The sequence below is a fragment of the Crinia signifera genome, chromosome 12, assembly GCF_055691185.1.
Source record: "Crinia signifera chromosome 12, ASM5569118v1, whole genome shotgun sequence".
NCBI classification, from domain to species: Eukaryota; Metazoa; Chordata; class Amphibia; order Anura; family Myobatrachidae; genus Crinia; species Crinia signifera.
Window position 1 is genome coordinate 66,503,676 of NC_139228.1, and position 21,741 is coordinate 66,525,416.

The following is a 21,741-nucleotide window of genomic DNA, read 5'->3' on the forward strand; positions in this document are numbered from 1 at the left end:
AGATGATGTTGCTGCTGCTGAGTCTGAGTCTGACTACTGATTGCTACCCATCACCGACACCCACACAATTTCCCCGTGTACCCTGACTGCGTGTGATTTGCACTCTCACAGCCATGGGGCTTATTTCAGAACATAAATGTGCTGCTGTATCCCATAGCAACCAAAGTCATTGTTGTAGTGCAATTTAGGAGAAAGTAAGTCATTTGGTGACAAGGGGGGAATAAATTACCCTGAGCACACCGCCCATTTTTATTAAATAAGTTAAAATACCACAGCCCAGTTGTATAAACCTATGCCGTCACCTATTTAGATCAGCATATGTAGGCGAGATACATATGGATGGCGGTATTCAGAATACTGATGCCAGCATCCCCTAAGCCTCCATCCCTGTAGCCTACCTGCCTCCCCCCCCCCCACCCCCAAACACACACCCCACTGCTTTACCTACACCTCCAGCTATCAGCCTAACTACCCCCCCCCCCACACACACACACAGCCTAACCCCAAGTCTGCCCCCCCCCCCCCCCCCCTCACTAGTACCTAAACCTAACCCATCCATCCCCGGCCTGACCCCAACCTGCACCGTATATTCACTGTCCGGAATGCAGTCTGTCGGAATTCCAGCATCGCCATCTTGACCGCTGAGTAAATCCAGCATCAGAGTTCTGAAGCCAGTCGGGATGCCGGCATCAGTATAATGAATGCCAGGATTCTGCCTGTCGAGATGCTAAGGCTGGTTTCACACACTCCGGCTCCTGCCGGACGGTGAAATCCCGCACGGCCAGGGAGCCGTGCCGCACACATTAGTTGTGGATGGACACTATTGTGTCCATTCACACGGGACGGCCATGGCCCGGCCGCACGGTTGCAGCCGGATCCCACCACTGGAAGGGACGGCTGCCGGGCTGTGGCCATCCCCTCCATGATAAACTACTGTTTGCGGCACGGCTCCCTGGCCGTGCGGGATTTCACCGTCCGGCAGGAGCCGGAGTGTGTGAAACCGGCCTAAGTGTATCCCCTGTAGGCTGGGGTTTCTGCATTAGTACGTCTATAGACAGTAAATGGGGCAACTAGCACAAGATGGACATCGAAAAAAAGGTCGACACAAGCAACAGATCAAATTGAAAAAAGTCAACATGAGTTTTTCTGTTTTTTTTTTGTTTTAGACGTCATCACCCAAGCACGTAGACAGGGCCGTAACTAGGGGGGGGCTGGGGGGTCACGCGCACCGGGAGCTGGAGGTGAGGGGCGCTGTGAGGTCCGGTGACAGGTATGTGGACTGCTGCAGGAAGCGCTGATGACTTCGAAAAGACTTGCTGGACGCTGATTGGCTGAATTCAGCCAATCAGCGTCCGGCAAGTCTTTTTGAAGTCATCAGCGCTTCCCGCCGCAGCGCTAGTAGGAGACGGACAGATGCGGCTGCGGCTTCAACGGTGAGAGGACTGTGTGGGGAGGGGGGGGTCTCAGGCGCCAGGGACAAGGCGTCATTTGGTCGGTCCCCCCTGTCACCTGCTAACTAAGCAGCTGGGAATAAACGCTGTGCGCATGCGCACAGCGTCTATTCCCGCAGCCAGGGGGCTGGGGGCATGGCTAGAGGCTCACAGAGCCTCTGGGTCATGCCCCCATAGCGGCAAAATGGGGGCGTGGCCTCGCGGGAGAGCAGCGATTATAGGCCATGCCCCCAAATTAGGCCACGCCCCCTGAAAATTTCGGCGCGCAGCAGCATCACTAGGGGGGGGGGGGGGGGGGGGGGGGCACCAAAAGACTGCCTTGCCCCGGGCGCCGGAAACCCTAGTTTCGGCCCTGACGTAGACCCCCAATTAGTGTAGCACTCCTTTACCCAATCAGAGTCCATGTTGATTTAAAAGTATTAAAATGGGGGGGAAGAGAATATGAAAAACTCTTGTCAACTTTTTGATATGTCGACATTGTCATGTCAACCTATCAATTGGATACCGAGATAGGTACATAGAGTATACAAATGTAACAAATCACCACAACCCATTTATAGTCACACACACACACAGGAACAAATCTATACTAAGTACCAAGGGGCCCATTTATCAGTGATCACATCTGCAATGCAATCTAGGTGCCATATTAGTGCCCAGGATCAGGTGTAGGGATGGCCATCGATGGAAAAAGTGCAACTGGCCATCGATAGAGTAAAACTATTCAATGGGTGACCATCGATAGTTTTATATATCAATGGTCCTCTATTATGTTTGAGTGATTGGCCTGTGCGCCAACCAAAACACATAGGCGGGGCTTCACGGGTGTCGTGGGCGGAGCTATGCTCTGTGTCCCGGCACTTTGAAAGAGAACAAAACATCGGTTTTGCTTTGTCATCGATGTAGGGAAACCATCTGGTTCTCCCCCATTGATGGCAAAAAGTATTCAACATCGGCCATAAACCATCGATGAATTTGAATCATTGAATGTAAATGGCCATCCCTAAGCAGGTGACTGTAGCACCTGGCACTGGGTGCACTAAATGCAGCCCATCCCTGCAATGTGCTACGTGCGTTGGCGGGCCCCTGCAAATACAGTCACCCTGACCAACATGCACAGCGCCCAATTCCAGAGGAGAGATCCTGGGAACCATGCCGGAACTACATCCTTGATCTGTGGCCAGTAGAATACAACAGCTACCGCTGTCTGGAGTTCCTGGGAACGGTCGGGTCAAGGTGTGTACACACGGGGGCGATAGTGGCTGAGCGACCATATTGCCAGTGATTTGGAGTGCTGCTGGCGATAAATCGCCAGCTGCGCGCTCCTGTGTGCACTCCCTAACGGTCGCAGGAGCATGCTCCTGCGACCAGCGACTTCCCCCGGCGCTGAGGAGGTCAGCGGCAGAAGGATTTCCTTCTGCTGCTGCTCTCTCCTCCCTTCGCGTCCCTCCCTTCCTTCTCCGTGACAGCAGCAGCTGCTGCTCCCTCCTCTGTTCGGGTCTCAGTCTCTCCCCAACCCCTCGCCGCGTGATAGCAGCAACCGACACTGCTGCTCCCCCCGCCCCGTGACAGTAGCAGTGTCTCCTTTTCATCGCTGATGAAAAGGAGACACTGAGCAATATGATTGCTGGCAATATATGTGTGTACTCACTCTCAGTATTGGGAATGCTGATAAATCTGGCTGAGATCACCGGACCATTTTCAGGTTATCACTCATTAATGAGTCGGCCCAAAAATGTATGTATTTCTATGTGACTTCAGTCTAATTAAATACATTAATGTAACTGTCTCAACCAATTTATCATGGAGGAGTGTCTGAGGAATCTGTCAGGGGGCGTGTCCTTTGCAGTAATTAAGACCACCAGCCGCTGCTTCTCATTGGCTGATTTCACCCGCTATTAAGTTGCGGCCATCTCTTCCCATGACTTCGCTGATGCATTCTGTCTGCAGCAGGAGAGCAGTTTCTTAATGCATTGTAATTGAGAAGACAACCTTATTTCATTGAAATTATTATTATTTTGTAATTGTGCCTGTATTTAACAGTATTATACCCAGTAAATGTGGATGTATGTATTCACTAATAGCACTGTTCAGACACTGGGGCAGCTGTATTATGGCTGGCAAAATGACAAAGTGGAAGGGGATAAAGCACGAGCCAATCAATTCCCAACTGTCATATTTCAAACATAGCTGATTGGCTGGTGCGTTCTCCTTCCACTTTATCTCTTTGCCAGGCTTAATAAATCTGCCCCACTAACCCACCACCGACACTGGTCACGTGTCCAGTGACATTAAAGTCCAGCCTCCACTATGAAAGAGGTCTCAGCTGGGTAGCATCCAGTTTGGACCGGTGTACAAAATCCTGGGTGCTACCTGGAATTTTAACATAGAAGTGGTATAACACTGGCATACACCTGTTGGTTCTTCTTGCCAAATTAGCGCAAGTTCGGATTCAGCCAAACTGTCCTTATTGGCTATCCAGAACACGACAGGCAATAGCCAATAAGATCCCAGTGAAATCCGAATCCGTACATCTCTAGCAATATTATTTATAATGATAACCTACTCATGTTAATTAGTGTTCATACTAGCACCCGCCATGTTTGAAAACCCATGCAGTTCCTCTTCCCTGCCTGGGGTGTCGCTGTCTGCTGTAGTGCTTCTAGCACAGTGTGGTCTGTATATCAGCACTGATATGCAAACCAGACCCATGCTAGAACGCCAGAGCAGACAGTGACACCCCAGGCAGAGGAACTGCATGGGTTTTCAAATATAGCGGGTGCTAGAATGAACACTATTAAATTACAATCCATTTTATATGTGTATACAGGACTTGGCAAAAAATGTAATAAAACAAACTTTGAATAAATATATTTTTATTTGTCATTTTCCCAACACATTTTCAGAAATACAGAACTAGGAACAATTGCAATATTGTTACACATCCGTGTACGGACTACGCAACTTTGGCATTAAAATCTTACCGATGGGAAATTCTAGCATCAATAGGCAAGAGCAATGGTGCGTATGCAATAGGAATAAAATACATGCGTGTACATAAGAAATGGTTAAAAATAAGTAATTCATGCAACAGTAAAATAAATACAAAGGAAACGTGCAAACAACTGAATATTTCATAGTATTTAAGAAAAACCATAAACGGGAATTGTATAAATAATATTTTATATAAAAATTATGAATCGCTGTTTAATTCGTTCCTTCTAAGTAATGTGTGTATTTTATTTTATTATTCGTTGGTTGTCAGTCTGGGGCGGCAATAGATTATTTCTTTTTTAATCAAGGAATAAATGACTACTAAGGTGCAAATCACTGTTGAAAATACAGGATTTCAGATGTGCTATCATCAATTTAATATTTCCCTAGAAATTACATGAGTATTAATGTACATTCTAGCACCCGTCATCTTTGAAAACCCGTGCAGTTCCTGTTCCCTGCCTGGGGTGCCGCTGTCTGCTGTGGTGTTTCTAGCACAGGTCTGGTTTGCATATCAGTGCTGATATACAGAACACACTGTGCTAGAAGCACAACAGCAGACAGAGCAGGGAAGAGGAGCTGCATGGGTTTTCAAAGATGGCGGGTGCTAGAATGAACATTAAGTATAGGTTCCCCGACTGGCCTGGAAGGCATCCATAACAAAAGTAGTATTTACCCAGCAGCCATGGTCCTGGGCAGAACTCGGTGGTACCTACAGAGTAAAAGCCATAGGGTATAAATGACATCAAAACCCACAGTTATAAGTAGTCTGCAAACAGTTTCTAATCTAAATATATGCCAATAAATTAATCAATCAATCAATCAAAAAGCACATATACAGCCAGCGGTAAGTAATAGTTACAGAATAATGGCACCATGCTCGATGATACGTATGCCATATTGAATCACACAGGCAACAGCTTCATGCAAAAATACATTTACTGCATCGGAGCTAGGAATGGGATATCCTTCCCTGAGGTCTAATTAGAATGATGGTTATCTTCTGACACCTGATCAACCTGTGGCTCCCCAGCTGTTTTGAAACTACAAGTCCCAGCATGCCTGTGCCACAGTTTTGCTATTACGTAAATCAGTAATCGTGGCCAGTAGAATCCACTGTAATGTGTTTCCTGACAGGAGACGATCAATACCGGTAGGTGGAGAGAAGGCAACTCTTACCTTGCTTATTGCTCTGGGGGTAGGAGAATGAAAATGTAATTTGTGGTTATGCAGCCGGTTACCTTCACAAAGCAGAAGCCGACAGATGTTCCTGGAAACCGATTAATTAGGACCATAACCTTATATGTAAGGCGGTGCATGTAATACTACGCTAAAGGCTAGATCTATCAAGAGGTTGGAGAGAGCTAAAGTATTAGCCAATCAGATGTTGTCATGTTACCGGCTGTGACTGGAAAATAACAGGAGCGGATTGGTTGGTACGCTCATCGCCTTATCTCTCTCCAACACAAATACTTATCTATTCTGTTCATTTAACATATAGAACCCATAAAATACTCTTAAAATCATTTACAGAGGTCCCTGACATGAGCAGAATTAATATCCCCTCTAACAATGTAAGCGCCTTTACCTACATTACAGACATGGGGGGTCACAAAGTTAAAATTCATAAATGTGGACATTAACCAGCAATCACATAAGAGACTGTACTTGTGGCAGGGAAAGCCGATTGTGGTCACTATGATCGATTCCGAATGCAAGATGCAGTGAGCGTGCGTCACAAGCTGGGGATTGAGCAGCCAAAGGATAAAACAAAGTTCGGTGTAAGAGTGCGGTTCCACACGTGATCGATCACACTCAGGACTGTCCATCTCTTTGCAAAGCTTCCAGCCTTCGCAGTAGCGCGTTGCCAAATGCCTCCCGATATGCAGGACTTATGGAGTCTAGCAAAGAGTATATAGTCTCGTGGTACTGGCTGTGGTATCCTTCATCAACGTGGTCAAAGGCAGAACCCACCACCTGAAATAGAGATTAAACTTGCTGAATGAAACCAATCTTTAGGACAAGCAAAACAGAAGTATAAAAGATTAGGTGACAGAGTATACCATAAAGAAGGGGTTAAAATAACATCACGGGGAGCGAGAGACAAGGGAGGGGGGCCAGGCGTCGGGAGGGGAAGCGAGAGACGAGAGGGGGGCCAGGCTTCGGGAGGGGGAGCGAGAGACGAGAGGGGGGCCAGGCGTCAGGGGGGGGAAGGGGGCAGAGATGAGAGGGGGGACAGGCATTGGGAGAAGGGGCAAGAGGGGGGCCAGGTGTTGGGAGGGGGCGAGAGACGAGAGGGGGGCCAAGCGCCGGGAGGGGGGCGGCGAGAGACGAGAGGGGGGCCAGGCGTTGGGAGGGGGAGCAAGAGACAAGAGGGGGGCCAGGTTTTGGGAGGCAGAGCGAGAGACGAGAGGGGGCCAGGTGTCTGGAGGCAGAGCAAGAGACAAGAGGGGGGCAAGGTGTCGGGAGGGGGAGCGAGAGACAAGAGGGGGGCAAGGTGTCGGGAGGGGGAGCGAGAGACAAGAGGGGCCTGTAATTAGTTAGTTACCCTTAGGCCGGCATCTGTGAGTTCCAGGCAGTATCTGGTCCCTTCCTTTATCTCCACATTGATATAAGCCATGTCCAGAGCACACGGTAAGTTCTTGGAGACAAACATGTTGGCGACTGCGAACAAGACATCGTTCACCACAGCCTCTGCTTCCATCCGCATGTCTTTAACATCTGCCCCCTCCATATCTCGGAGCTCAGCATCTTGTGCATAAACAATGTTAATTGGCAAATCCACAGGGTTGTAATCGACTTCCATTTCCTGTAGGTAATCAATGAGATCACGATTAGTAAGGATACTCTGCAAAATCACCTTCCATGATAACACGTATGTTATTGTATCAAGAAATCACAGACGGGGGCCAAAGTTATTGCGTTTCTACGCAGGATGTTCTATAGAAATCTTATTTACCTAGCAATCAATCATTTTTATATAAATCCAGGGCAGTAAATATTGTGTAATGTCAGCATTACTGCCTTACAGCACCGAGGTCATGGGTTCATGTATCCCAAACCTCAGGGAGAGATGTGGAGATCAAGCAGCGGCCAATCACCTTCTCCCATGTTACAGGCTGTGGGCCAGATGTACTAAGCTTCAAAAGTGATAAAATTGAGAGTGATAAATAGCCAGCCAATCAGCTTCTACCTGCTACGTCACAGACTGTGTTTGAAAAAATGTCAGGCAGGAGCTGATTGGTTGGCTGTTTATCACTCTCTGTTTTATCACTTTTCACTTAGTGCATCTGGCCCTGTGTTTGAAAAATGACAGTTAGAAGATTCTTGGTTGGTTGGGGAAGGTAAATATACTTAGTGTAGCCCTGTAGTGATGCTGACAAAGGTATCCCGACTGCCGGCATCCCGTCTGATGGTCATTCTTACGTAATCTATTAACATAGTGCCCACATATTACTCAGTGCTTTATAGAGAATACTTAGGGGTGATTCAGACCAGCTAGTTGCGGGCCGAATTTGCTCCCCAGTCTGATTTTAGGGGTTTCACACTCGCTGGGGCGTTCACTTCAGGATGGGAGGGCAAGGGGCAGATGCAGCGTTTCATGGGCGTTTCCACAAAAATGGTGTGTGCGCCCATAGAAACGCTGGGCGTATCCCTGAAAATGCAGGCGTGTTGAAGCCTGCTTGGGGTGGGCAGTTGAGGTCACATGACGTCAGTGCCCGGCAGAATTCTAACATCTGCGGCCAGAATCAAAGTCATTAGCGAAAGGGAGAAAAATCATTCGACCATCGAATGATTTCTCTCCGTGCGGCTGCATGCGAGCGGATGTGTATGAGAACACATCTGGTGGAATGCTAGTGAGCGGATTCGGGTGGCAGGGGGTTACGTTCAGTGTTTACCTGCCGATGCTATAATCCAATTAGATGTATCGTATGCGAACATATTGCATGTGATATGCAATGCCAGTCATGGCTGTGGGATACTACAAATCCTTGTGGTAGCTATGACCATCCCGGATCCAATCCGATGTTTAATAAATCGGAAGTAAGTTACATATGATATGGCACTTGTCACACGATTTATTGGACTGATGGGTCAAAATTGTGTGAAAGGGGGTCATATCTTACTAGTGTATTGACACTAACCACTACGTCCTCCGTGCTGTCAGACATCAGCCGATTCCTTCCCTGCTACAGTATGCTATCAGAGAAACACTGCAGGTCTAGTGTTCATTATGCACCTTTCAAAACCCATGCAGTTCCTCTTTCCTGCTGTGGTGCATCTAGCACAGTCTGATCTGTATTTCACCAGAGATACAGATTAAACAGAGCAGGGAAAGAAACAGGTACTCTTACCCACTGAGGCAAAGAAGGATACAGGAGCCACAGTGGCTCTTACCAATGATGCAGGAAAATACATAGGATCCCTGGGAACTCTTACCCACTAATGCAGTAGCCCCTGGAATGCTTACCCACTGAAGGTAGGGAAATATAAAGGAAGCCCCGGAAACTCTTACCCACTGACGCAGGAGCCCCCACAGGAACTCTTACCCACTGATGCAGGAGCCCCCCCCCCCCCTCTTACCCACTGACGCAGGAGCTACAGCCGCCCCCAATAACTCTTACCCACTGCCCAGGTACTTTTTACCACTACCAGAGCAAGATACAGGAGCTCTAGTGCCTCTTACCCACTAAGACAGGGAAATTTAAAGGAGCCCCAGGATCTCTTACCTACTGAGGCAGGGAACAATTTAGGAACCTCGGGCCTTTTATCCACTGGAAATAAGGAAATATACAGAAGCCCCAGGAACTCTTACCCAGTGAGGTAGGGAAATATACAGGGCCCCCAGGAACTCTTACCCACTGAGGCAAGGACAGAAGCAGGGGCCTCAGGCTCTTGCCCCAGGGCACGTTACACACCTAATGTGCGAAAAAAGGGTCCCCACACTCCCTATCCGCCGCTGGACATATACAGAAGTCCCCGGACTGCTGGCATTTACCTGACAAATTCTGAGACAAGTGCGCAGATTGCGGGCGGACCCTAAACAGCAGCTTCCGATCATGTGACCAGCATCATTCCCCATCACACGTCCGGAACTATGTCAAATAAAACTTGTCTCCAACTCCCTCCGCGGCGGCTCCAACGGCGGCCATGTTCTAGGAGATCACTTTCCTATCTATACCCAGGGAATGACCCTGGCAAGATGTCTCCTTCAGTGGAGTCATAACGGCTACAGCGTAGAAGGACCGGACTGAGATGATGTCCAGCGGCATTAACTGCTCCCGTCATCTATCTGACCTTACCCCACTGTATTATCCTCTGTGTAACCCCGGGCTCTCTCCCGAGTGACCGGCTATAATTGTGCGCGCGGAGGGGAGGGGGTCAGGTCCCTTCTATTGGCGAGTGCCAGAAACAAAGATGGCGGCCTCGGAACTTCGCTGATTCCTAGGGAGTGACGTCATTGTTTATGTCCAAAGACCCACACACTCACAGCGAGCCGCTGAGCCTGAGCCGGTAGGAGACACCGGGGCCGGTATACAGGCGTGCACCTGCAGGCCCGGGGCCCGAGACGGCTGTTATCCGGTGGCCTTTCCCGCATTCCGGGCTGTGCAGCGCGGATAGGCCGCAGCTCGTGTCCCTGTGCCAGGCAGCGTGGGACTGCCACCGACTACCTGCCTGCATGTGGGGGTCTGTCACCGACTGTGTGTGAGGGACTGACTCATTGCCTGCCACTGACTGTGTGTGAGGGGCTGTCTCATTGCCTGCCACTGACTGTATATGAGGGACTGTCTCATTGCCTGTCACTGACTGTGTATGAGGGACTGTCTCATTTCCTGTCACTGACTGTGTGTATGAGGGACTGTCTCATTGCCTGTCACCGACTGTGTATGAGGGACTGTCTCATTTCCTGTCACCGACTGTGTATGAGGGACTGGCTCATTGCCTGTCACTTACTGTGTGTGAGCCGGGGCTGTCTCATTTCCTGTCACTGACTGTTTATGAGGGACTGTCTCATTTCCTGTCACCGACTGTGTATGAGGGACTGTCTCATTGCCTGTCACTTACTGTGTGTGAGCCGGGGCTGTCTCATTTCCTGTCACTGACTGTTTATGAGGGACTGTCTCATTGCCTGCCACTGACTGTTTATGAGGGACTGTCTCATTTCCTGTTACCGACTGTGTGTGAGGGACTGTCTCATTTCCTGTCACCGACTGTGTATGAGGGACTGTCTCATTGCCTGTCACTTACTGTGTGTGAGCCGGGGCTGTCTCATTTTCTGTCACTGACTGTTTATGAGGGACTGTCTCATTGCCTGCCACTGACTGTGTATGAGGGACTGTCTCATTTCCTGTCACCGACTGTGTATGAGGGACTGTCTCATTGCCTGTCACTTACTGTGTGTGAGGGGCTGTCTCATTTCCTGTCACTGACTGTTTATGAGGGACTGTCTCATTGCCTGCCACTGACTGTGTATGAGGGACTGTCTCATTGCCTCTCACTGACCGTGTATGAGGGACTGTCTCATTTCCTGTCACTGACTGTGTATGAGGGACTGTCTCATTGCCTGTCACTGACCGTGTGTGAGGGACTGTCTCATTGCCTGTCATTTGCTGTGTATGAGGGACTGTCTCATTGCCTGTCACTGACTGTGCGTGAGGGACTGTCTCATTGGCTGTCACTATGTATGAGGGACTGTCTGATTGACACTGACTGTCTTATTGTCACTGACTGCCTGCATAGTGGAGGTCTGTCACTGACTGTATGAGAGACCGTCTTTTTGCCTGTCACTGGCTGGGTGTTATGTCTCATTGACTATCACTCACTGCATGTATGTATATGTCTGTCAGTGACTTTATGAGGGACTGACTGTCTCATGGTCTGACACTCATTATATAACATTGTATGACTGTGCTAATGGCTGTATGAGGGACTTTCTTTCTTTCTGCCTGTCTATCCCTGTCCCAGTTAGCCCCATTTTGTATTACTGACTATCTATAACACTGTCCTACTGACTGTCACTGGCTATGTGCTGTACTGTATGTGTGTCACTGACAGTCTCACAGTATGATTACAGGTCTGCATGTTTCTATGTAGGTTACTGATGAGGACAGTGTCTGACCCATATTCAGCCTCTCGAGATGCCTGACCGTGTACAGCCGAGTGACTGACAGGACCTGCCTGAATTAGTGACTTTCTGACTGACAGGCTGGATTTATAACCTACGACTCAGGGCTCCGGGGGCCCTCCCCAGTCGCAACCATGCCTTGGCCCTTCTCGGAGTCCATCAAGAAAAGGGCATGCCGGTACCTACTGCAGAGATACCTTGGCCACTTCCTGCAGGAGAAACTCAGCCTGGAGCAGCTCACCCTAGACCTGTACCAGGGTACTGGCTCCCTGTCACAGGTTCCCCTGGATAAATGGGTAGGTGTGTGTGTGATGTGACATTGACTTCTAGCCTGCATTATTGCTACTACTGCCGTTAGCATGTTACCTTGGTAGAAGTGTCAATTCTTAACATTTGTTAAGTGACATTTGTTTGTTGCTACGGGCAACATCAACTTTTTTCATTTTTAGAAGCTCTAGCAATTTACCCCTGAGGGTTTAAAGTTCACCTCTTGTCTAAGCGCCATTTGAGATGGACACATATTAATCATTACTGAGAATGAAGCTGATGGGGCTGCTAAGAATGAATGCCTCGTGTAATGTTATACAGTGCCTCCGGGATACTAGGTAGACAAGCATTATGTCGACGCATGTGGAGGTCGACATGCAGGAAGGTCGACATGAGTCTAGGTCATCATGGGTTAGGTTGACAGTCAAAAGGTCAACTTGGGGTTTTTCACATATTTTTTGAGCCGACGTGCAGACAGGCGGTATTTCATGCCCTACCGTCCACCAGTGCATAGGGGGAGAATAAAATAGTGTGGCTAGCCATGCGAGGGGACGTGGTGTTACGTTACAGTGTTCATGTGGACCGTGTCGACATATGGGACAAAAAAAATTGAAAACCCCATGTCGACCTTTTCACTGTCCTCCTGCCCCATGTCGACCTAATGCACTTCTCGACCTAATGACCCTGTCGACCTAATGGTGTCAACCTAATGACTGTTGACCAACATGCTGGTAACCTAATGATCCATACCCTGTGCTGATAGGTCGGCCATTCACTGTGCTTCACCGCTGATACAATATGTCCGTGAGCGACATAGTCCCTGATTCAGACCTTTGCTTTAGGCTGCCCTACCAAATGCCAATCACCCCCCCCCCCCCCCCCGACATGCATATCCCCACATTAGTATTCGCTCTGGGGTTTGCACATGCGCAGACCCCCACCATTGACTGGGGACCGAATTCGACCTGCTGCGAGTGGGTCTGAATCACCCTCATAGTTCACAGATATGTCGCTGTCACTCGGTTCTCAGGACCTCACACAGTTCATGTTTTCCAGTTCATCCGGCAGGTGCACTCATTACTCACTGACACCTTTTAAACTATCCACAGGTGGAACTAATTACTTCACTTGTGATTCTGTGAGGAGACCTGCAATACATGCTCTGTGTGGGGTCCCGAGGACCGACTTTGAGAACCTGTGAATAATGTATTAAGTTGTGATATTCACTAATGTGTTTATGTAGAAGTCCCAGAATGGGGCCTGCAGCCTGGTGATTGGCAGCAGGAGTCACAGGGCCAGCTGTTGTGCTCTTGCACAATGATTTTGCACTCTTATTCCCCCACCTCCTGTTTGCTCTGATATCATAGTGCCAGCATTGCATGCTTACACATAACAAGCATGTCACGGATCACTTTGCTGCTGGTCAGATTGAACTTGTGCTGTGTCACGGAACCCAGTGCAGCCTAGTGCGTATGCTCTTGTGGGTTCCTGATCAGCAACTTCTGACCTGTGGATTTATGTCCACTTGTGAAAAAATAAAGCTTTGCGGATCACAAAAATAGAAGCACAGATGGTTTTAAGGGCAGCACTTGTTGTGCAGACCCCACTTTGGCTGTATATACAGCATATCATTTGTCTGCTGCGGCTGATATATTGAGACCTGGTGCAGAGTGGACACCAGTCAGTCGTAATTACTGACACTTTGGCCCTTATTCAGATCTGATTGCAGTACAAATTTGTTTTTAAAATGGGCAAAACCATGTGCACTGCAGGTGGGGCAGATGTCACATGTATAGAGAGAGTTAGATTTGTGTGACTTATTTTGTATCTGTACAGGGTAAACACTGGCTGCCTTATTTTTACTCTGCAACTTAGATTTCAGTGTCAACACACCCCACCCAAATGTAACTCTCTTTGCACATGTTATGGAACATGTGTATGTTAAACCATGTACAGAGATGTACGCATCTTTCTGAGCTGATCGCACCTATCTGTACACTTGGTGGTAAATTTACTACAGCTTTGAAGAGTGAAAAGTGGGGATGTTGCTCATAGCATACCTCCCAACTGTCACGATTACAGCGGGACAGTCCCGATTTTCGGGTCCTGTCCCGCTGTCCCACCCGCGGCAGGCATTGTCCCGCTGCGGGGGGTGGCAGTTGGGAGACCCCCCAATCTAATACGCGCACAGCGTCTATTCTCGTATAAAAAAGAGGTTGTGGCTAATTAGCATAAGCCACACCCTCATTTGCATATGCCCCGCCCACTTTTCGGGCGCTCGCGCGGCTTCAGTCAGTATTTACCCTGCACAGAAACAAAACAACTCACCCAAATCTAATTCTCTCTGCACATGTTACATCTGCAGTGCACATGGTTTTGTCCATCTAAGAAGGATTTTGTCAGAAAGAGTGAACTAGAATAACCCCCAATGTGCACTGCAGGTGGGGTAGATTTTACTTGTGCAGAGAGAATTAGATTTGGGTGGGGTTTTAAGTCAAAGTGAGATCTATATTGCAGTGTAAAAATAAAGCAGTCAGTATTTTCCCTGCACAGAAACAAAATAACTCACCCAAATCTAATTCTCTCTGCACACTTTACATCTGCCCCTCCTGCAGTGCACATGGTTTTGTCCATCAAAGAAGGAATTTGTCAGAAGAAGTGTATCAGAATAAGGCCCTTATTCATCTGTCTGTGCCATGTACCGTATGTTAAACAGTCAGTTTAAGATCTCTTCCACCTTTTGACGTGTTATGTTATCTGCAGAGTCTTAATGAAGTAATGGAGTCGGCTGATGCCCCACTGGAAGTGACGGAAGGATTTATACAGACCATCACTCTGTCCGTGCCTTGGGGCTCCTTGTTGCAGGAAAACTGTGCGCTAGAGGTGAAAGGGCTGGAGATGGTGTTCAGGCCAAGACCACGACTACGTATGTAGAACTCACATTGGTTTATATAATCATTTTATTTATATAGCGCTTTTTCTCCCATAGAACTCAAAGTCACTTAAAACACATTAAAAACATGATACATTGAAAAAAGGCATTAGAATTGGATGAAGTTGAAAAACAGAGAATTTAGTTAACGTAGATAGCACATTAAGCATACTGCTGGGTTGGTGCAGACATTTTGGGTAATATCTTCTATGGGTTATATATTCAAACCATAAAAGGTACCAGGCGAGGCAGCCATCTTGGGTGCACAACGTAGGATTACCTTGGGAGACATAGATAAAACAAAACGGGTGGTTTCTGCACCCTAGTGCCCCAGCGTAACCATGGGGTCCATGTGTTTTTCATCCTATCCACAAGCATACCAAATGAGGCAGCCATTTTGGGCTCACTACGATGGTTATGCTGTAGAAGATAAGCCACACATGGACACAATGCGCATATGGGAAAACTGATATGATAAACTGATATGACTGTATGATAAACTCTGCATTAATAGAGCCACAAGTAGTACATTCTCTGTGTACACTCCCACACCCAGCCCCTCCCCCCCCCCCCCCCCCACTCAAGGTGCCACTCTCTGCCGCGGTGCCTCCATCACTGCCCGGCCTGCAACTCATTGCTGAGATACAGACCAAGGAGCACCAGAAGCACAAAGGCAGAGGGCAACACTCCATGCAGGACAGAGGAACAGCATAGGCCCCTAAACAAGCAGGGTGCAAGAATGGACACTACATCCTGCACACAGCAATAAATATCTCAAGTGCACTGCACAGACTGTTGCTGGCTGGCAGGGGGTGCAACCAGTGAAAGTACAGCATACAGGCTTTGCATACAGTGGGGGAAGAGGTAAATGGGGTGTTGCTCTCTGCCTTTGTGCTTCTGGTGCTCATTGGTCTGTATCTCAGCAATGAGTTGCAGGCCGGGCAGTGATGGAGACACCATGGAGGAGAGTGGCACCATGGGTGGTAAAGAAACAGTAAACCAAAGAGTTATACTGCTTTCACATTGCAGAAACAGGTATTGACCCTGTATTCTTAAATGGGACTTTAAAACGGGTCTGAACCTTAAGACCTTTCACATTGCAGGTGAAAACCGTTTTAAAAAGCATTTAATACCATTCACCCATTCAACCCGTCTAACCCCCAAGGGACACGTTTCAAGCCATAGAAATAGAGCCGTTCACACTGCCTAAAAAACGGCTTTGAAACGTGTAGGACTCTGCTTTTTAAACGTGTTGAAATACCAGTTAACTTTAACCGGCTTAATCAGAATCAGAATCATCTTTATTGGCCAGGTATACTTGCGTATGCTTGGAATTTTTTGTGGTAACAGTGCAGCATCAATCAGGGAACACAAAGGGGGTGGGAAGAGAGGCATAAACATACATCACATACATTTCACATGTATCTAGAAAAGTTTGAGTTAGTATTTGGTATGTTCAATACGGTTTAGTTGGTGGACAGCTATTGGGAAGAAGCCTTTTGTAGTTCTTGTCGTCTTTGCTGGGATGGACCTAAAACGTCTGCCTGACGGAAGGGGTTCAAACAGGTTGTGGCCAGGGTGTAGCTTGTCCGCCAAGATCTTTCCTGCACGCTTATTGACCCTGGCTAGGTATAGTTCTTGGACAGTGGGGAGCTCCGCCCCAATGATCTTTTCTGCCATCCTCACCACTCTTTGCAACTTTCGTCTGTCATTCTCGTTTGCTCCTCCGAACCAGATTGTGATCGAGGAGCAAAGGACAGACTCTACTATGGCAGTGTAGAAGATGAGCAGCAGCTCCTGCGGGATGTTGAATTTCTTGAGTTGCCTCAGGAAGAACAACCGCTGCTGAGCCTTCTTGACAGTTGTAATGATGTTGGGACCCCATTTGAGGTCGCAGGAAATCTTTGTTCCTAGGAATTTTAAGGAGTCGACCCTCGACACTACTCTGTCAGATATTATGAGTGGGTGCATGGCATTTGGTTTCCTTCTGAAGTCCACCACCATCTCCACCGTTTTGAGGGGGTTGAGGTCAAGGTTGTTTCCGCTACACCATTTAGTTAGCCGATCCACCTCCCGTCTGTATGCCGACTCGTTTCCATCCATGATTAGGCCGATAACCGTTGTGTCGTCTGCAAATTTTATAATTTTTACTGACTGTTCTGCTGAGGTGCAGTCGTTTGTGTAGAGGGAGAAAAGCAGGGGGGAGAGGACACATCCTTGAGGGGCACCGGTGCTAATTGTGCATGTGTTTGAAATGAATGCGCCTGCTTTCACCGCCTGTTTCCTTTCAGTCAGGAAGTCAGTGAATCCAGGAGCATGTAGGTTCTGGGACTCCTAGTGAACGGAGTTTTGGCTCCAGGATGTGAGGGATCATAGTGTTGAATGCCGAGCTGAAATCAACAAATAGTATCCTTGCATAGGTGCCTGGACTGTCCAGGTGCTGTAGAATGTGGTGCAGCCCTAGGTTGACTGCATCCTCGACACTTCTGTTTGCTCGGTAGGCAAACTGCAGGGGGTCGAGGTGAGCATTTGTAACAACTCTCAGGTGGTTCAGCACCATACGTTCAAGCACTTTCATGACCACTGATGTTAGTGCAATCGGCCTGTAGTCAGTGAGGTCTTTCGCAGTTGAGCTCTTGGGAACCGGGACGATAATTGAGGCTTTGAAGCAGGTGGGGACCTTGCACATTTCTAGTGAAGTGTTGAAAATCCTGGTAAAGATAGGGGCGAGCTGTGTTGCACAGGTCTTGAGGGCAGATGGAGACACTCCGTCTGGGCCTCCAGCTTTCCTAGGGTTGACCCTCTTGAACATTCCTTCTACCTCTGTTTGGTCCACCTGGAGAGTCTGGGGGTGGCAGTTTTGGAAGGAGGGTGGGCAAGCCATTTTGCCCCGGTCAGGGGTAGGACTGATGCAGGTAGCTTCCTTCTCGAACCTGCAGTAGAAATCGTTCAGCTCGTTCACTAGTTTCTGGTGCATGGTGGAGGGGGTTCGAGAGATCTTGTAGTTGGTTATAGCTTGCATGCCTCTCCAAGCTGACGCGGGGTCGTTGGTTGACAGGTTGTTCGCCAGCTTGTCTGAGAATCTTTTTTTTGCCAGCTTGATTTCCCGTGTTAGGGAGTTCCTGGCCTGTTTGTACAGGACAATATCACCACTGCGATAGGCTTCTTCCTTTGCCCGACGGAGCTTCCTGAGTTGACCGCTGAACCATGGCTTGTTGTTGTTGAAGGTGCGTGCTGTTTTGATTGGCACGCACAGGTCCTCGCAGAAACTGATGTAGGCTGTCACTGTGTCGGTCAGATCGTCTAGGTTTGTAGCGGAGGATTCAAAGACTCCCCAGTCTGTGCATTCGAGACAGGCCTGAAGCTTCATTTTTGCCTCGTTTGTCCAGCTTTTGACTGATCTGACCACTGGTTTAGCTGACCTTAGCTTCTGGGTGTAAGTTGGTAGAAGGTGGACTATGCAATGGTCAGAGAGGCCCAGAGCTGCCCGGGGGATAGCCCGGTAAGTAGACTTGATAGTGGTGTAGCAGTGGTCTAAGGTACGTCCTTCCCTGGTGTGGCATCTGACTTGCTGTCTGTACTTCGGTAGCTCTTGGGACAGGTTAACTTCAACTCTGGCACCTTCACACTGCAGCCTTAAACATTTTAAAATGGAAAAACAAATGGCAATATACCATTTTAAAAGTGCATTGTGAAAGGGGTATTACATAGTTACATAGTAGGTGAGGCTGAATAAATACTTGCGTCCATCTAGTTCAACCTATGTTTATAGTAGCTAATCCCTTGTTGTATAGTATGTTCTGATATTTTAAAGACAGATTGTTACTTATTCATACCCGTGGATGTTTTTAACCAATAAATGTTTATCCAACCTTATTTTAAACGTATTTATAGTGTCTGCCGACACCACTTCTTCAGGAAGAGAGTTCCAAAGTTTGACTGTTCTGACTGTAAAGAAATTTTTTCATCTAGATTAACAAAATCTTTTTTCTTCTAATCTAAACTCGTGCCCTCTCGTCCTAGATTCCTGTCTAGCAGAAAAAAGGGTGCTTGACCGTTCCTTATATTGGCCCCTGATATATTTGTACATGTTGAGCATGTCCCCCCTTAAACGTCTCTTGTCCAGTGTACATAGTCCCAGCTTGCTTAATCTCTCCTCGTAGCTTAAAGTCTCCATTCCCCTAATAAGCTTTGTTGCTCTTCTTAGGATTTTTTCTAATTCTATGATGTCCTTTTTATAGTGCGGGGCCCAGAACTGCACTGTGTATGCGAGGTGCGGTCTAACCAATGATTTGTACAGAGGCATAATTACCTTTGAATCCCTAGTTTCCATGCCCCTATTAATACATGCTAGAGTTTTATTGGCCTTTTTTTTTGTTATATTACATTGAGCACTTCACCTAAAGGTGCCCACAGACGCATCAATTATCGAATGCGTTTTGTACTTTTTAAGCACAAATTGCATCTTATGTACAATTATTGGATGGTGTTTATGTTCCCGGGAGCCCGATATTGTATGTCTAAAAAAGTACGTGCTGCACATACTTTTTAGACTACATCTGAAATTTAACATTACAAACATGGGTTCATCAAATGCATCCAAGTGCACATCTCATAGCAAGCTGGAAGAAAAATTGTATAGAACCATTGTACAGTCAAAAACGCATAGCACAGTACAATTGTAGCGTCTGTGGGCACCTTTAGTTTGTTGTCTATTTGGACTCCTAGATCCTTTTCGAGTACTGAATTACCCAATTCATCCCCGCTTAGGTTATAACTAGCACATTGGTTATGTCTCCCAAGGGGCATGACCTTGTATTTGTCCACATTGAACCTCATCTTCCAAAGAGTAATACATAGCTTTCCTCAGCTCGGAGGCTGAGACAGATGGTAATTTGGGATAAAGTAAAAATAAAATGTTGCAGTGTGTGGCTTTATGTCCAAACTCCAATTCTCATGCCCGTCTGACCCGCTCACAATCATGTAGAGCGCACAACCCGCTCACATGTGCACCGTGAGCGGGTTCAGATTCGATCGCGACCCGCACCCGGGTGTATGGTCGTTTTCAGATCCTACCTGCTGCAGGTAGAATCTGAATAACGACCAACCCGCGGGGCATCGGATCGGGATCAGATCAGAACAGGCAAAAAATCTACCTACAATCTACATCCAATCGGTCAGGATTGGATCTAGATTGATGGGATTGGGCCCTTGTCATTCTGGTTTGTACCCTGCATAACTCTTTGCTTCAGATGTCTTGCTTGAGATGCAGGCTTGGATGGTAGGCATATGGCATCTGTCACCGTGTTCTTGCTTGTCATTTTATCACTTCCCATTGGTAGTAGCAGCAGGTATTGTTTGTATCATCCTCCATTTTATGGTAGAACAGCGACTCCAGGGTAGATGTATTAAGCCTGGTAAGGTGATAAGGTACCAGCCATTCATCTCCTGGAGAGAAGAGACACAGCTTGTCAGATATGGGATGATCCTGACTCTATCCAAGCACCCAATGTCAGGGTCACGGAACAATCTCTTTGCACACATAGGTCCCTAATAGCCCCTAATAGACCATTTCCTGCTTACACTGTAACCTTTTGGAGCTTTGAAAACAAAGTTCTATATTGTTAAGCTCATAGGATGTGGCCTACGAAACATGGAACTATTAACCCTTTGAGTGCCAAAGTTGCTGTGAGTGAGCCTCAAAATATCCACTAAAACTGCCAGCATCGCTCACAGCATAAATACATAAATAAGTCAATTCATTGAAGTTTAGTTAAATATGGCACCCAAAACAAGAACAGTCGCTCTGAGCAACGTTGGCTAAAAAGGTTTCCTTAATAGTGTTTCTTCATGGTTACAAACATCTGTGTGCTGTGTGTGGAAAACAATTGTTTTGCAGGTTGTCAATGCTGGGCTAACTAACTTCAAATCAGTTCAGCGGCTCAACTCACTGTAGGGCTAACTAAAAATCAGTTCAGCGGCTCAACTCACTGCTGAGCTAACTAACTTCAAATCAGTTCAGCGGCTACACTCACTGTAGGGCTAACTAAAAATCAGCTCAGCGGCTCAACTCACTGCTGGGCTAACTAAAAATCAGCTCAGCAGCTCAACTCACTGCTGGGCTAACGAAAAATCAGCTCAGCGGCACAACTCACTGCTGAGCTAACTAACTAAAAATCAGCTCAGCGGCACAACTCACTGCTGAGCTAACTAACTAAAAATCAGTTCAGCGGCTCAACTCACTGCTGGGCTAACTAACAGACAACAGTACAATGCCCATAAATGCAATAGTGTGACAATTTTAGACCTAATTCAGTGCTCCTCTTCATCTGTTGACTTCTGATCCTGATATGCTTCTTATGAGGAGTCCTGAGGTGGTTTTTGCAATTATATCTCTTTATGTGATTTGCGCAGGTTCAGCCGCTGAGCCGATGTACTGGTCAAGCTTTATGACGAGCAGCATGCAGCTGGCCAGGGAGTGTCTGAGCCAAACCGATGACCAAGAGTCGTCCCAACCGTTTGAGGGGCTGGAGAAGTTTGCCGAAACCATAGAAACCGGTAAGCGCTAGATTTGATGTATCCGCTACCCATTCTGAAGCTCTAGAACACGCCTGGATAACCTCTGGCTCTAGTGACGTAGAAGAGATGAGAGCATTTAGATGTAGATCAAGAGCAGTATTCGAGCAAAGCAAAATGATAGAAAACAGCAATAAAGTAATATGTCAGCGACTGTAAATAATATCAGTTCATGAATAAACTCCAAATAGATTTCACAGTCAAATCAATTAAATGGTGACTTACACTGCAAAAGGTATGTTGCACTTTGCCGATGAACCCTCATTGTCTTGTAGATTGTTCCCCAAACAGACATGAGTCCCATATGACTTTGCTTGTACCAAGCATCTTTTTTGTTTGACTGTGCAGTTAAGTTGCACAATGAAACAACCAGAAGCTACAAAACTGCAGTACGA

The 21,741-nt window shown here is 47.4% G+C and overlaps 2 protein-coding genes across 5 annotated transcripts in view; one reads left to right on the forward strand and one right to left on the reverse strand.

Annotated features, from left to right (window-relative positions):
* Window positions 1-4,310: 4,310 nt before the first annotated feature.
* Window positions 4,311-9,592, reverse strand: GSKIP (GSK3B interacting protein). Of its 3 annotated transcripts, none has more exons than XM_083165956.1 (3): window positions 9,445-9,592; window positions 6,994-7,254; window positions 4,311-6,422 (listed from the first exon to the last, which is right to left on the reverse strand). In XM_083165956.1, the coding sequence occupies exons 1-3, from the start codon at window positions 9,526-9,528 to the stop codon at window positions 6,261-6,263; spliced, it is 507 nt and encodes a 168-aa protein (XP_083022082.1). In that variant the 5' UTR covers window positions 9,529-9,592; the 3' UTR covers window positions 4,311-6,260. The 3 variants fall into 3 exon arrangements, with proteins under 3 accessions (XP_083022082.1, XP_083022084.1, XP_083022083.1); XM_083165958.1 differs by lacking the exon at window positions 9,445-9,592 and adding an exon at window positions 9,365-9,386; XM_083165957.1 differs by lacking the exon at window positions 9,445-9,592 and adding an exon at window positions 9,176-9,292.
* A 159-nt stretch (window positions 9,593-9,751) lies between these two features.
* Window positions 9,752-21,741, forward strand: part of ATG2B (autophagy related 2B) — a 109,134-nt gene continuing 97,144 nt past the window's right edge. Inside the window, exons 1-4 of one of the 2 annotated variants that reach the window (XM_083165953.1) lie at window positions 9,752-10,133; window positions 11,541-11,867; window positions 14,602-14,764; window positions 21,185-21,328. In XM_083165953.1, the coding sequence (XP_083022079.1) occupies window positions 11,706-11,867; window positions 14,602-14,764; window positions 21,185-21,328 (469 nt within the window). In that variant the 5' untranslated portion in view covers window positions 9,752-10,133; window positions 11,541-11,705. The remainder of the gene's footprint in view (window positions 10,134-11,540; window positions 11,868-14,601; window positions 14,765-21,184; window positions 21,329-21,741) is intronic. The other variant, XM_083165954.1, reaches the window with a different exon arrangement.

Excerpts from the sequence above, each read along its gene's own strand:
- GSKIP (XM_083165956.1), bottom strand. The coding sequence starts at position 9,528 with ATGGGGAATGATGCTGGTCACATGATCGGAAGCTGCTGTTTAGGGTCC. Across the intron at positions 7,255-9,444 it reads CTTGTCTCAGAATTTGTCAG|GAAATGGAAGTCGATTACAA; the intron begins GTAAATGCCAGC and ends GATTACCTACAG. Across the intron at positions 6,423-6,993 it reads TCACAGATGCCGGCCTAAGG|GTGGTGGGTTCTGCCTTTGA; the intron begins GTAACTAACTAA and ends TCTCTATTTCAG.